General features: G+C 45.1%; 1 protein-coding gene across 2 annotated transcripts in view; it reads left to right on the top strand.

Moving 5' to 3' along the window:
* Positions 1-16,534, top strand: part of LOC138246342 (circularly permutated Ras protein 1-like) — a 214,958-nt gene that overhangs the window by 99,399 nt on the left and 99,025 nt on the right. For both annotated transcript variants that reach the window (XM_069200855.1, XM_069200856.1), the window contains exon 7: positions 11,742-11,824. In XM_069200855.1, coding sequence (XP_069056956.1) covers positions 11,742-11,824 — 83 coding nt within the window. The remainder of the gene's footprint in view (positions 1-11,741; positions 11,825-16,534) is intronic.

Raw genomic sequence — 16,534 nt, 5'->3', positions numbered from 1 at the left:
AGTTGCAGGAATCTAATTTTCTAGGGTTCAGGGTAGCCCTTAAATACTAAATTTAAGGGCGTGTTTAGGTCTGGGGGGTTAGTAGCCAATGGCTACTAGCCCTGAGGGTGGGTACACCCTCTTTGTGCCTCCTCCCAAGGGGAGGGGGTCACAATCCTAACCCTATTGGGGGAATCCTCCATCTGCAAGATGGAGGATTTCTAAAAGTTAGAGTCACTTCAGCTCAGGACACCTTAGGGGCTGTCCTGACTGGCCAGTGACTCCTCCTTGTTGCTTTCTTTGTTCCCTCCAGCCTTGCCGCCAAAAGTGGGGGCCGTGGCCGGAGGGGGCGGGCAACTCCACTAAGCTGGAGTGCCCTGCTGGGCTGTGACAAAGGGGTGAGCCTTTGAGGCTCACCGCCAGGTGTTACCGCTCCTGCCTGGGGGAGGTGTTAGCATCTCCACCCAGTGCAGGCTTTGTTACTGGCCTCAGAGTGACAAAGGCACTCTCCCCATGGGGCCAGCAACATGTCTCTGGTGTGGCAGGCTGCTGGAACTAGTCAGCCTACACAGACAGTCGGTTAAGTTTCAGGGGGCACCTCTAAGGTGCCCTCTGTGGTGTATTTTACAATAAAATGTACACTGGCATCAGTGTGCATTTATTGTGCTGAGAAGTTTGATACCAAACTTCCCAGTTTTCAGTGTAGCCATTATGGTGCTGTGGAGTTCGTGTTTGACAGACTCCCAGACCATATACTCTTATGGCTACCCTGCACTTACAATGTCTAAGGTTTTGTTTAGACACTGTAGGGGTACCATGCTCATGCACTGGTACCCTCACCTATGGTATAGTGCACCCTGCCTTAGGGCTGTAAGGCCTGCTAGAGGGGTGTCTTACCTATACTGCATAGGCAGTGAGAGGCTGGCATGGCACCCTGAGGGGAGTGCCATGTCGACTTACTCGTTTTGTCCTCACTAGCACACACAAGCTGGCAAGCAGTGTGTCTGTGCTGAGTGAGAGGTCTCCAGGGTGGCATAAGACATGCTGCAGCCCTTAGAGACCTTCCTTGGCATCAGGGCCCTTGGTACTAGAAGTACCAGTTACAAGGGACTTATCTGGATGCCAGGGTCTGCCAATTGTGGATACAAAAGTACAGGTTAGGGAAAGAACACTGGTGCTGGGGCCTGGTTAGCAGGCCACAGCACACTTTCAATTGTAAACATAGCATCAGCACAGGCAAAAAGTCAGGGGGCAACCATGCCAAGGAGGCATTTCCTTACACAACCCCCCCCCAAACGAAAGAGGATGAGACTAACCTTTCCCAAGAGAGTCTTCATTTTCTAAGTGGAAGAACCTGGAAAGGCCATCTGCATTGGCATGGGCAGTCCCAGGTCTGTGTTCCACTATAAAGTCCATTCCCTGTAGGGAGATGGACCACCTCAACAGTTTAGGATTTTCACCTTTCATTTGCATCAGCCATTTGAGAGGTCTGTGGTCAGTTTGAACTAGGAAGTGAGTCCCAAAGAGGTATGGTCTCAGCTTCTTCAGGGACCAAACCACAGCAAAGGCCTCCCTCTCAATGGCACTCCAACGCTGCTCCCTGGGGAGTAACCTCCTGCTAATGAAAGCAACAGGCTGGTCAAGGCCATCATCATTTGTTTGGGACAAAACTGCCCCTATCCCATGTTCAGAGGCATCAGTCTGCACAATGAACTGCTTAGAATAATCTGGAGCTTTTAGAACTGGTGCTGAGCACATTGCCTGTTTCAGGGTGTCAAAGGCCTGTTGGCATTCCACAGTCCAGTTCACTTTCTTGGGCATTTTCTTGGAGGTGAGTTCAGTGAGGGCTGTCACAATGGATCCATATCCCTTCACAAACCTCCTGTAATACCCAGTCAAGCCAAGGAATGCCCTGACTTGAGTCTGGGTTTTTGGAGCTACCCAGTCCAGAATAGTCTGGATCTTGGGTTGGAGTGGCTGAACTTGGCCTCCACCTACAAGGTGGCCCAAGTAAACCACAGTTCCCTGCCCTATCTGGCATTTGGATGCCTTGATAGAGAGGCCTGCAGATTGCAGAGCCTTCAAAACCTTCTTCAGGTGGACCAGGTGATCCTGCCAGGTGGAGCTAAAGACAGCAATATCATCAAGATAAGCTGTGCTAAAGGACTCCAAGCCAGCAAGGACTTGATTCACCAACCTTTGGAAGGTGGCAGGGGCATTCTTTAAACCAAAGGGCATAACAGTAAACTGATAATGCCCATCAGGTGTGGAGAATGCTGTTTTCTCTTTTGCTCCAGGTGCCATTTTTATTTGCCAGTACCCTGCTGTCAAGTCAAAGGTACTTAAGAATTTGGCAGCACCTAATTTATCTATGAGCTCATCAGCTCTTGGAATTGGATGAGCATCTGTCTTGGTGACAGAATTGAGCCCTCTGTAGTCCACACAAAACCTCATCTCTTTCTTTCCATCTTTGGTGTGAGGTTTGGGGACTAAGACCACTGGGCTAGCCCAGGGGCTGTCAGAGCGCTCAATTACTCCCAATTCCAGCATCTTGTGGACTTCCACCTTGATGCTTTCCTTAACATGGTCAGATTGTCTAAAGATTTTGTTCTTGACAGGCATGCTGTCTCCTGTGTCCACATCATGGGTACACAGGTGTGTCTGACCAGGGGTTAGGGAGAAGAGTTCAGGAAACTGTTGTAGGACTCTCCTACAATCAGCTTGCTGTTGGCCAGAGAGGGTGTCTGAGTAGATCACTCCATCTACTGTGCCATCTTTTGGGTCTGATGACAGAAGATCAGGGAGAGGTTCACTCTCTGCCTCCTGATCCTCATCTGTTACCATCAACAGATTCACATCAGCCCTGTCATGGAAGAGCTTAAGGCGGTTCACATGGATCACCCTCTTGGGGCTCCTGCTTGTGCCCAGGTCCACCAGGTAGGTGACCTGACTCTTCCTTTCTAGCACTGGGTAAGGGCCACTCCATTTGTCCTGGAGTGCCCTGGGAGCCACAGGCTCCAGAACCCAGACTTTCTGCCCTGGTTGGAACTCAACCAGTGCAGCCTTTTGGTCATACCAAAACTTCTGGAGCTGTTGGCTGGCCTCAAGGTTTTTGGTTGCCTTTTCCATGTACTCTGCCATTCTAGAGCGAAGGCCAAGTACATAGTCCACTATGTCCTGTTTAGGCTCATGGAGAGGTCTCTCCCAGCCTTCTTTAACAAGGGCAAGTGGTCCCCTTACAGGATGACCAAACAGAAGTTCAAAGGGTGAGAATCCTACTCCCTTCTGTGGCACCTCTCTGTAAGCGAAAAGCAGACATGGCAAGAGGACATCCCATCTCCTTTTGAGTTTTTCTGGGAGCCCCATGATCATGCCTTTTAATGTCTTGTTGAATCTCTCAACCAAGCCATTAGTTTGTGGATGGTATGGTGTAGTGAATTTGTAAGTCACTCCACACTCATTCCACATGTGTTTTAGGTATGCTGACATGAAGTTGGTACCTCTGTCAGACACCACCTCCTTAGGGAAACCCACTCTGGTAAAGATACCAATGAGGGCCTTGGCTACTGCAGGGGCAGTAGTCGACCTAAGGGGAATAGCTTCAGGATACCTGGTAGCATGATCCACTACTACCAGGATATACATATTTCCTGAGGCTGTGGGAGGTTCCAGTGGACCAACTATGTCCACACCCACTCTTTCAAAGGGGACCCCCACCACTGGAAGTGGAATGAGGGGGGCCTTTGGGTGCCCACCTGTCTTACCACTGGCTTGACAGGTGGGGCAGGAGAGGCAAAACTCCTTAACCATGTTGGACATATTGGGCCAGTAGAAGTGGTTGACTAACCTCTCCCACGTCTTGGTTTGTCCCAAATGTCCAGCAAGGGGAATGTCATGGGCCAATGTTAGGATGAACTTCCTGAACAGCTGAGGCACTACCACTCTCCTAGTGGCACCAGGTTTGGGGTCTCTGGCCTCAGTGTACAGGAGCCCATCTTCCCAATAGACCCTATGTGTTCCATTTTTCTTGCCTTTGGACTCTTCAGCAGCTTGCTGCCTAAGGCCTTCAAGAGAGGGACAGGTTTCTTGTCCCTTACACAGCTCCTCCCTTGAGGGTCCCCCTGGGCCTAAGAGCTCAACCTGGTAAGGTTCAAGCTCCAAAGGCTCAGTTCCCTCAGAGGGCAGAACTTCTTCCTGAGAAGAGAGGTTCCCTTTCTTTTGCTGTGTTGCAGTTGGTTTCCCAACTGACTTTCCTTTCCTCTTGGTAGGCTGGGCCATTCTTCCAGACTCCAGCTCTACTTGTTCACCCTGTGCCTTGCATTGTGCTCTTGTTTTCACACACACCAGTTCAGGGATACCCAGCATTGCTGCATGGGTTTTTAGTTCTACCTCAGCCCATGCTGAGGACTCCAGGTCATTTCCAAGCAGACAGTCCACTGGGATATTTGAGGAGACCACCACCTGTTTCAGGCCATTGACCCCTCCCCATTCTAAAGTAACCATTGCCATGGGATGTACTTTTCTCTGATTGTCAGCGTTGGTGACTGTGTAAGTTTTTCCAGTCAGGTATTGGCCGGGGGAAACCAGTTTCTCTGTCACCATGGTGACACTGGCACCTGTATCCCTCAGGCCCTCTATTCTAGTCCCATTAATTAAGAGTTGCTGTCTGTATTTTTGCATGTTAGGCGGCCAGACAGCTAGTGTGGCTAAATCCACCCCACCCTCAGAAACTAGAGTAGCTTCAGTGTGGACCCTGATTTGCTCTGGGCACACTGTTGATCCCACTTGGAGACTAGCCATACCAGTGTTACCTGGATGGGAGTTTGGAGTGGAACCTTTCTTGGGACAGGCCTTGTCTCCAGTTTGGTGTCCATGCTGTTTACAGCTATGACACCAGGCCTTTTTGGGATCAAAGTTTTTACCCTTGTACCCATTGTTTTGTGAAGAGGCTCTGGGCCCACCCTCCTGTGCAGGTTTTTGGGGGCCTGTAGAAGACTCTTTACTATTTTTAGTTTTGGCTGTCTCATCACCCTTCCCCTGGGGAGTCTTTGTGACCCCTTTCTTTTGGTCACCCCCTGTTGAAGTCTTGGACACCCTTGTCTTGACCCAATGGTCCGCCTTCTTTCCCAATTCTTGGGGAGAAATTGGTCCTAGGTCTACCAGATGCTGATGCAGTTTATCATTGAAACAATTACTTAACAGGTGTTCTTTCACAAATAAATTGTACAGCCCATCATAATTACTTACACCACTGCCTTGAATCCAACCATCTAGTGTTTTCACTGAGTAGTCAACAAAGTCAACCCAGGTCTGGCTCGAGGATTTTTGAGCCCCCCTGAACCTAATCCTGTACTCCTCAGTGGAGAATCCAAAGCCCTCAATCAGGGTACCCTTCATGAGGTCATAAGATTCTGCATCTTTTCCAGAGAGTGTGAGGAGTCTATCCCTACACTTTCCAGTGAACATTTCCCAAAGGAGATCACCCCAGTGAGATCTGTTCACTTTTCTGGTTACACAAGCCCTCTCAAAAGCTGTGAACCACTTGGTGATGTCATCACCATCTTCAAATTTTGTCACAATCCCTTTGGGGATTTTTAACATGTCAGGAGAATCTCTGACCCTATTTATATTGCTGCCACCATTGATGGGTCCTAGGCCCATCTCTTGTCTTTCCCTTTCTATGGCTAGGAGCTGTCTCTCTAAAGCCAATCTTTTGGCCATCCTGGCTAACAGGAGGTCATCTTCACTGAGAGCATCCTCAGTGATTTCAGAAATGTGGGACCCTCCTGTGAGGGACTCACTATTTCTGACTAACACAGTTGGAGACAGGACTTGAGGGGTCCTGTTCTCCCTATTTAGGACTGGAGGAGGGACATTGGCCTCCAAGTCACTAATTTCTTCCTCTGTGAGGTCATCATCAGAGGGGTTGGCTTTTTCAAACTCTGCCAACAGCTCCTGGAGCTGAATTTTGGTAGGTCTGGAGCCAATGGTTATTTTTTTGATATTACAGAGAGACCTTAGCTCCCTCATCTTAAGATGGAGGTAAGGTGTGGTGTCGAGTTCCACCACATTCATCTCTGTATCAGACATTATTTTGCTAAGAGTTGGAAGACTTTTTAAAGAATCTAAGACTGTTTCTAGAATCTAATTTCAAACTTTTAACAAACTTTTAAACTCTAAAAGACAATGCTAAACAGGGACTTAACACACAAGGCCCTAGCAGGACTTTTAAGAATTTAGAAAAATTTCAAATTGCAAAAATGAATTTCTAATGACAATTTTGGAATTTGTCGTGTGATCAGGTATTGGCTGAGTAGTCCAGCAAATGCAAAGTCTTGTACCCCACCGCTGATCCACCAATGTAGGAAGTTGGCTCTGTATGTGCTATTTCAAAGTAAGGAATAGCATGCACAGAGTCCAAGGGTTCCCCTTAGAGGTAAGATAGTGGCAAAAAGAGATAATACTAATGCTCTATTTTGTGGTAGTGTGGTCGAGCAGTAGGCTTATCCAAGGAGTAGTGTTAAGCATTTGTTGTACATACACATAGGCAATAAATGAGGTACACACACTCAGAGACAAATCCAGCCAATAGGTTTTTGTATAGAAAAATATCTTTTCTTAGTTTATTTTAAGAACCACAGGTTCAAATTCTACATGTAATATCTCATTCGAAAGGTATTGCAGGTAAGTACTTTAGGAACTTCAAATCATCAAAATTGCATGTATACTTTTCAACTTATTCACAAATAGCTGTTTTAAAAGTGGACACTTAGTGCAATTTTCACAGTTCCTAGGGGAGGTAAGTATTTGTTAGGTTAACCAGGTAAGTAAGACACTTACAGGGCTTAGTTCTTGGTCCAAGGTAGCCCACCGTTGGGGGTTCAGAGCAACCCCAAAGTCACCACACCAGCAGCTCAGGGCCGGTCAGGTGCAGAGTTCAAAGTGGTGCCCAAAACACATAGGCTAGAATGGAGAGAAGGGGGTGCCCCGGTTCCGGTCTGCTTGCAGGTAAGTACCCGCGTCTTCGGAGGGCAGACCAGGGGGGTTTTGTAGGGCACCGGGGGGGACACAAGCCCACACAGAAATTTCACCCTCAGCAGCGCGGGGGCGGCCGGGTGCAGTGTAGAAACAAGCGTCGGGTTTGTAATGGAAGTCAATGGGAGATCTAGGGATCTCTTCAGCGCTGCAGGCAGGCAAGGGGGGGGTTCCTCGGGGAAACCTCCAATTGATCAAGGGAGAGGGACTCCTGGGGGTCGCTCCTCCAGTGAAAGTCCGGTCCTTCAGGTCCTGGGGGTTGCGGGTGCAGGGTCTCTCCCAGGTGTCGGGACTTAGGATTCAAAGAGTCGCGGTCAGGGGAAGCCTCGGGATTCCCTCTGCAGGCGGCGCTGTGGGGGCTCAGGGGGGACAGGTTTTTGTACTCACAGTCTTAGAGTAGTCCTGGGGTCCCTCCTGAGGTGTTGGATCGCCACCAGCCGAGTCGGGGTCGCCGGGTGCAGTGTTGCAAGTCTCACGCTTCTTGCGGGGAGCTTGCAGGGTTCTTTAAAGCTGCTGGAAACAAAGTTGCAGCTTTTCTTGGAGCAGGTCCGCTGTCCTCGGGAGTTTCTTGTCTTTTCGAAGCAGGGGCAGTCCTCAGAGGATGTCGAGGTCGCTGGTCCCTTTGGAAGGCGTCGCTGGAGCAGGATCTTTGGAAGGCAGGAGACAGGCCGGTGAGTTTCTGGAGCCAAGGCAGTTGTCGTCTTCTGGTCTTCCTCTGCAGGGGTTTTCAGCTAGGCAGTCCTTCTTCTTGTAGTTGCAGGAATCTAATTTTCTAGGGTTCAGGGTAGCCCTTAAATACTAAATTTAAGGGCGTGTTTAGGTCTGGGGGGTTAGTAGCCAATGGCTACTAGCCCTGAGGGTGGGTACACCCTCTTTGTGCCTCCTCCCAAGGGGAGGGGGTCACAATCCTAACCCTATTGGGGGAATCCTCCATCTGCAAGATGGAGGATTTCTAAAAGTTAGAGTCACTTCAGCTCAGGACACCTTAGGGGCTGTCCTGACTGGCCAGTGACTCCTCCTTGTTGCTTTCTTTGTTCCCTCCAGCCTTGCCGCCAAAAGTGGGGGCCGTGGCCGGAGGGGGCGGGCAACTCCACTAAGCTGGAGTGCCCTGCTGGGCTGTGACAAAGGGGTGAGCCTTTGAGGCTCACCGCCAGGTGTTACCGCTCCTGCCTGGGGGAGGTGTTAGCATCTCCACCCAGTGCAGGCTTTGTTACTGGCCTCAGAGTGACAAAGGCACTCTCCCCATGGGGCCAGCAACATGTCTCTGGTGTGGCAGGCTGCTGGAACTAGTCAGCCTTCACAGACAGTCGGTTAAGTTTCAGGGGGCACCTCTAAGGTGCCCTCTGTGGTGTATTTTACAATAAAATGTACACTGGCATCAGTGTGCATTTATTGTGCTGAGAAGTTTGATACCAAACTTCCCAGTTTTCAGTGTAGCCATTATGGTGCTGTGGAGTTCGTGTTTGACAGACTCCCAGACCATATACTCTTATGGCTACCCTGCACTTACAATGTCTAAGGTTTTGTTTAGACACTGTAGGGGTACCATGCTCATGCACTGGTACCCTCACCTATGGTATAGTGCACCCTGCCTTAGGGCTGTAAGGCCTGCTAGAGGGGTGTCTTACCTATACTGCATAGGCAGTGAGAGGCTGGCATGGCACCCTGAGGGGAGTGCCATGTCGACTTACTCGTTTTGTCCTCACTAGCACACACAAGCTGGCAAGCAGTGTGTCTGTGCTGAGTGAGAGGTCTCCAGGGTGGCATAAGACATGCTGCAGCCCTTAGAGACCTTCCTTGGCATCAGGGCCCTTGGTACTAGAAGTACCAGTTACAAGGGACTTATCTGGATGCCAGGGTCTGCCAATTGTGGATACAAAAGTACAGGTTAGGGAAAGAACACTGGTGCTGGGGCCTGGTTAGCAGGCCACAGCACACTTTCAATTGTAAACATAGCATCAGCACAGGCAAAAAGTCAGGGGGCAACCATGCCAAGGAGGCATTTCCTTACAGTTGTGTATTAGCTAAAATACCTCATCTAAAATAGCACACAGGATTAATATACCTGCAGCAATTATAGCTCGTCTAAGATAGCGCAGAGGGTTAATATACCTGCTACAAATGACGTGCATGATACAAATCGCAAAACCTGACCAATCATGAAACACTGCATAAAGCAATAACTGATGAAACATACAGAAGTGTGATTATTGACATTCTTCTCTGGCGGCAAGATAAACCTATTTGTAGCTGGTGGTAACGGGGCACTCCTGCAACCAGCCGTCAACAAGAAAAATATAGTTTTAGTTTATGGTAGAGGAACAAGCCTCTGACATTTAATAGCAGTGAAAAAAATAAACAGACAAACACAGCCACACTAACCTTACCGGGAATACCCAGAGGACTGGGAGGGTGGAGGCTGCTTCCACGGGGGCAAGAGGGACGTTTTCTATAAGTGCATCATTTTGAGAAAAAATAACTGAGTTGATTGCATTTCGAACTGGTTTCTGGCAACTATCAAAGTGCCAACATACTTTACTTAATTAATGTACCTGCTGGAAGGAGCTCTAAGTTGCCTGTATCTGTAGTTATAGTTCATGTAAGGTGGCACAAAGGATTAATATACCTGCTGAAAACAACATGTACTGTGGAAATCACAGAACATTCCCAAACATGGGAGACTGCATAAAACAATAACCGAGAAAACAGACAGAAGTGAACATATTGACCTTCACCACCAGCGATCTCAAGACAGTTTAAGGTCATAGTAGCACTGCACGCCTAGAAAAATCTCTACTTTAATAGTAGTGCAAACAATAAACAAGCACAGCCACAGTAGCTGGACCGGTCATAATGCATTTAGCCAGGAAGGTGAGAGGAGAGTGCTGTTTTGCCGCAGGGACCGGGGTTGGAGAAGTGCATCATTATTATTTAAAAAAGCACAGTTCCTTCTATTTCCGACAGTTTGTAGGCAAGTATAAAAGTAACAAGAAACTTCTATTAAAAAAATGTACCTACAAGATTAAAGTTTTATATATTAGCAATTATAACTTATCTAACAAAAGTGAAAAAATTTTTTTTAGTATAGTGACTGTCAAACATAAACACACAAAAGAAAGTGCAAATATGTTTCCAGCATTTCACCACCGTAACAAATCAGTAATAGACCTACCGAATGAGAAAATATAACACTTACTACAACTTATTAGTCACAAGCAAAATGCTTTGTGGTAACGCCACAAAATAAATCACCAAGGAGCAGATGAAACTTAAAACCAAAGTTCAAAGAACAGTCATTAAAATTAAAAGCACTTTTTCACAGAGAAATTAACATTTTAAGAACAAATGCCTAAAATATGAATGGACGAAGCATAATGAAATGTAGATTTTATTCTTCTATTAACAAAAAACACGAACAAACAAAACAATGCATACAACAAAAAATCAGGCAACCTATAGGAAGTAATACCATCAAATCTAGTTAACAAATACACACAAATGCAACGTTACTCTACCCAAAATAAACAAAACGAGTGCTCTCACTTTCACATCAGACAAACACAGTAAAAAACTACACACAATGAAACAGCCTCTAACATTGCAGCTTAGTCAAAACAAGATAAAAGCACGTAGCCACTCAAAACACAATCACATCTGTGAAGAGCTGTTAAGCATTTAAAAAAGTAGTTCAGAATCAGAAAGTAAAATACAAAAAATGAAAGCCTACATGCAATGGAAGGCTGTTCCAGGGGGGCGGATGAGTTACAAAAAGGAAAGACCAGGAAGACAAGTTACCCACAGACAAGCAAGGATTTTTACAGGACAAGCAAAGAGGCAAATAAAAAGTGATGGGCAGAGTTTAAATCCACAAAAGAGATACAACAAGTAATCGATGCTCGACCTAAAAAATGATTATTCTCACGTGCGTTCACTCAACTGGAGCAACTTACATGAACAGGAATACAACTCCCAGAATGCATTGTGGAGTTAAATGAAAACCTAGGACTGGAGCATTGTGCCCTTGGTGACTTTGAACCATCTGAAGTGATAGCCAACATAGTAGCATATAACGTAGTAGCATAGTAACATTAGCATTCTGCCTAGCACCTCTGTCCAATTCATTGCCCACAGGAAACAGCCTGTAGTACACCAGAGAGTTCGCAATGTCTTCTGCTGCCACCTTAAACTTTCTACATAAGATATGTTTAGCATATCTTATTTGAATGATATCATGTTTGTATGGAGGACGGTACACACCTGTATTGAGAGATATATCTCTAGCTAGTGTGGAACACTGTGCAGTAAACCTACAGTGTTTTGGAGACATTCGGCTTAGAGGGAGTTTTAAGGGCTGTATAACAGGAGTATTCCAGATTTGCCTGGAGGGTGACTACCGGGACATGCATGCAGTACACATCCCCAGAATGTACTGAAGGAGTTGGCCAAGGCTTGTATGGGGAGAAGCATCATACGTCTGAGGGCTCACAATGGAGGCCTGTTCCAATGTAAGTATCTCAGGCCTTTAATCAGGAAGATACAAGACCTGTATGGTGGGAGACATGGCCCTGCAAGAAATGTGGCAGTTCAGTTCTGTATGGGGGAAGGTGCTGTTATCACTGCATAGCAGTTTGTTCAGCAAATACACCATTGAAGTCCACTTCGCAGGCTTTTAGTGCTGAGGTTCGAGTCTCTATCATCATCTTATATTATGTCTGTTTCTTCCACAGGGCAGTCTGTTACTGAGGGACCTATATTTTGTCAACAGTGCACTGCTGCTTTGTCTGCGACAACACAAGTGGACGACCAAGAGGTATACATCTTTAAGAAACTGGAAGTAATACTCAAGGCATCATGCTGCTAAACTGTGATATGATGGAGGCAGGGGAGGGTTGTACCCTTTGAAAGTGGTGGGGTGAATGAAGTGCCCCACCACTTCTCAAAAATGAAAAATGAAACACTCCCTCCCTCTAAAACCCCAAAGTAAACCGCCTCCACTCCAAAAGCCCAAATAAAACCATTACACTAACTACAAAATAAACACAACCGCTACACTTACATGCTTTACACATTTATATGCATTACATACTGAAATGCATAACACACACATGCATTGCACATTTAAAATGAAAAACAGCACTTACCAATGGGCTGTGCGTCCTCCTTGGTGCACTTCTCCTTCTTTGATGCCGGAAGAGCTGGCCTAATCAATCTAGAGGCTGCTCTCATGCTTTTAATCAGCATGAGAGAAGCACCTGGATTGAATGGAGCAGCCTGGCTGGACGCTCCTTCTGGCCCTAGAGACCTGTGCTTGGTCTCCACCCAGCTGTCTTACGACAGCTGAGTGGAGAGCTTCAAAGTGCGCATGTCACTTCAACCGGCACAAAACAGTTGGCCAAAGTGACATGCACACTTTGGAGCATCCAGTCAAGCCACTGCTGAAGTCGCAGCAGAGGACACGCCCAGCATGTCTCTGGGCTGGTGCACGCTGTGCCGGTAAAAATAAAATGGCAATTAAATCTTTTCATTGCCATTTTATTTTTGCCTGTGCAGCTCCCAGTGGGGGGATGCTCCCTGGCCCTCGAGAAGAAACCGCCGCTGGATGGAGGTAGAAACTATTTCTACAGAGCAAGATAGCGTCAAGCATGAAAAACAATTCACAAAATATCTGAGACCGTATGGACAACATGACATGATGCTAGAGAAGTTAGAGACAGTGAGATTTTCATAGGACTAAAAAGAAGTCTGGCACAGCCCCTTTCCACAGCAAGCATTTACAAATACTGTGAGTTTGGCCTTCTAACAAATGTCCATTATTATTTCAGGGTCAGTATTATGATACAGTTCAGCTCCATAATGTCAAGGGCGACAACAATATGCCAAAATGGCTGACTCTAAACCATGAACGGGTATCATAATACCAAGGATGCCTACAATGTTCCAAAGCTTGCCAGCATTATGACAGCTATGGCATCATCTTGCCAATGTGCCCACAATTTGTAGCTCCTCTTTCTATCTTCCCTTTTTTGGTATATAAATGTTTCAAATGTGATGATTTTATGTCATTTCAGTTCTTCATACGCTTCTTGGAAATAGGCTCTATCTGTTTATACTTACATTTTGTATCGATTATATGTTTCTTTTTATGATTCAGCTGTCGCTTATAGAGATATTAAGTTATGGTTGATATTCTTGTGTGGTGTTGTTAACATCTTGCTTTATTTATTGAGAAGTTGTAATTGATGTACCTGCATGGATTCCATGAGACTAGGGTTCTGTCTGACTAGACCTCCTTTTTAAAAAAAAACCTTAGCTATAGGGCATCTCTTGCTCTCTGGTTCCCTTTCATGCTGGGACGATTTCAGCATTCACCAAGGGTACACATCTCACCTCATGTAACAGATACACACAGCTGCAGATACACACAGCTGGCTTCTCCCCGTTGGATACTTTTCCCACTGTAATGTTATGGCTTGACCAGATTTAAGAGTGATGATAGTATTCTTGACAAAGTGCCCCATTGGATATGTTTTACATATACTCATCTTTAGGGGGGGGGGGGGGGGGAGGGAGTTCCTGCTAACATTCTTTCTACATTCTACTTTCTTTCTTTTTTTTGTGTGTGTAGGGTAACAGAAAATCCAGGCCTCGGAGATTTTCAGCTTCTGATGTAAAACATTTCCAAACTTGCATAACAGTATTCATGCTCCCCTTCCACAAATGTTTGTCAAGATGTATTATTGTAACATTTATACAATAATATTCTGTAATAATATAAGTGGTCTTTAGTCATTGAAATACACACCTCTGGGATACAATCTAACCAGAATCTCTTCATTTCGTTGCTTTAAGAATAATTTGGCACATTCTGCACCAGTGTCCAGTGATATAACATTGCTCATTGATTTTAAATGCTGCGGGTTGAGCAAATTAAATTAAACATTCTAGAGCCCGGGGGGTCTGACATCCATACAAAATCAATCAAAAAAGCAAGCAAAACTAAGAAAAAAACAAGAGAAAGAGCTTAAACGAAAAATGTGACCAAAATAGTTGTAAATATCTTCCCCAGTGTAAGAAGGAATTAACATATTGTTTTTGAATAGGTGCCCCAGTAATATATTATATCAATGTGTTTGAGTTTTGTAAATAGGTTGCTTAAAGAGAGAATAAGTATTTGTTTTTCCTTAAATTGCTGGTGCGATTTTAGTTTTTTAATTTCTAGATAAAACACGTTGGGGCATGAATTTGAGCTGCCTCAGTTAAAATGTAAGCCCATTTATATTTGCATCACAATTGAATAATTTACGATGCAAACTATTGTGGAATACTTGTTAGTCAATGGATTACAACCCCGCTGCTGTAATAGCTCAATAGTAACAGTCGTGGCCAGTCCATTCTGATTGGTTGATTCAGGCCGATCTACAGAAAACGGATCAAGGAGAGAGCCAGAGATGCAGTTGACTTGAATGCCGGCGGTAACTTTGATAACTACAGTACCGACAGCAAGAGAACAGCCTAGCCTGCTTGAGCAACGTAGCGTGCCTTAGTGGTGGACGACTAGTTTAGAGAGAAGTGCAAACATGTTTGTAGAATCCAGGCCAAAGAGAGGCGAGTGAGAAGTGGGACCCAGAGGAAACCATTCTCAGGTGGATGGATAAATAAAATATAACATCTCCTCTGAATGTATGAATGCAATTGATACCCAATGAGGTCATTAACAGATTATGATTAAAACAGGTTTCACATCATAGGATTGTTAATAATGTACACAATGCAGAACACAAACTACAACCAGGGCTAGGATGTGGTACCACTACCACTTTGTACTCGGTTTAATTTTAGTTAAAAACAGACACACTAACAGGAACTAATATGAAACAAAATAATTCTTTAATTAGTCAATATGAAGTTAATAATGCGGTCTACTGTAGCTGTTAGGATACCATGTGGGATTATACAATTACCTAGATTACTGTTACAGTAGTCTAGCCTGAATCATAATGAGGCAGTATGTGCCATAACAAAATAAATATTTTTTCATGCAGTAGCTCACAAGAGGTCACACACCAATGACTGATCCACTTTGCTCTTCCAGTTACAGGTGATGATCAAAAGGTACTCCTACTTTTCAAACAGATGTCACTAGGCTGAGCGAAGGTAAAACTGGCTAGGCCAGGGTTGCTGCATTGTGTAGTAGGACCCCCATCCATAAACACCACATTAGGGTTGAGCTCAGATATCATCCCACATACATCAGATGACAGTATTGTAAATCACTTGCTGGGTTCACAGCCTGAGTGATTTCAATCCGAGCTAAACGTGGGTGTGCAATCAAATCTAAACCTAAACATCCTAATAGGCACCCCCAACAGATGTAGATTTAATTAAAAATGAACTAGACTGGGTTCCTATTTCTCTAACCATGGCTTTGAATAGAGAGTGGTGGGCAACCCTTTGAGTGTGGCCCATCAACAACAATGTGGTCAATGATTGTATTGTACATCCAATTTCTCCAGACATTTCAGGGGGGCAGGTTGTGTTAAACAATGATTGTGGTAAATATTACTGATGAATTAAGCATGTTGAGGACACGGCTACTGCCACTCCACCATTCCAATTCTGACTGTTCAGAGTTTGTCAAGATCACAAATCAATCCATTTGCTGTACCAATATTATAATCAGTCTTGTAATGTGTCTGGTATCTCTGGCTCAAGAAAGAGGTTTAGCCGTTTAAGGCACTTTGTTTTGGGATGGTAGTTTAGAGAACCATATAAAGTTTCTTTGTGTGTGGCCCCTCTATGGTTTTCTTAGGGGACATGGGAACATCACCAAATCTTAAACTTTCCCATAAATAGTTGTTGAAATGGTGTAAAGGGTCTTTAGAAAGTTTCCATGGCCAAGGAGCTAGCAGGGACTTGAGCATACACGTTTTAGGTTCTTTTATTTACCAGTGTTAGCCAGAAACCATGAATGCTGGTAACCCTGAGCGTACTTAGCAGGTAGCTCAGGAATCTCTCTTTTAGAATGTGAACATCTTTAGTCCAGACATGAAGAAAAAGTGATAGCTGCATGTTTTAATGGTAACTTTGTAAGCTCTAATTAATTTGGTCCAAATAATAAGTGCATTCAAAACTAATGTGGAAAAACTTGTGCAATAAATCATTTAACATTTCTGAGAAAATATATGCTCTATTTTAGATTCTGTATTAAACCTGAGCCTTAATGAACTGTCTTTCTCTGCTGTCATTCTACAGATCAGTTTTATTCTTATTCTCAGTCGGTTTTATTAACTGAAAGCATTTGGTTAAACAAGCTGCTACTTAAATCAGCACCATAGCCAGGGTCTTGTTTATGTCTGTACTAAAGATTTGTAGACTTTTTTTGGGAGCGGGGTCACCTTTTAATGCTGCATGTGAGCCTGGCGTAAAAGCGATGAAAGATTTTGAGTAAGCCCTTATCAAGAATGAGACTTCTTGATTACTTTGGATTAGACTGGTTTATGAAGATACATGCATGTAGACA

The sequence above is a fragment of the Pleurodeles waltl genome, chromosome 7 (assembly GCF_031143425.1).
Source record: "Pleurodeles waltl isolate 20211129_DDA chromosome 7, aPleWal1.hap1.20221129, whole genome shotgun sequence".
NCBI classification, from domain to species: Eukaryota; Metazoa; Chordata; class Amphibia; order Caudata; family Salamandridae; genus Pleurodeles; species Pleurodeles waltl.
This window is presented reverse-complemented; position numbering and strand designations above follow the sequence as displayed.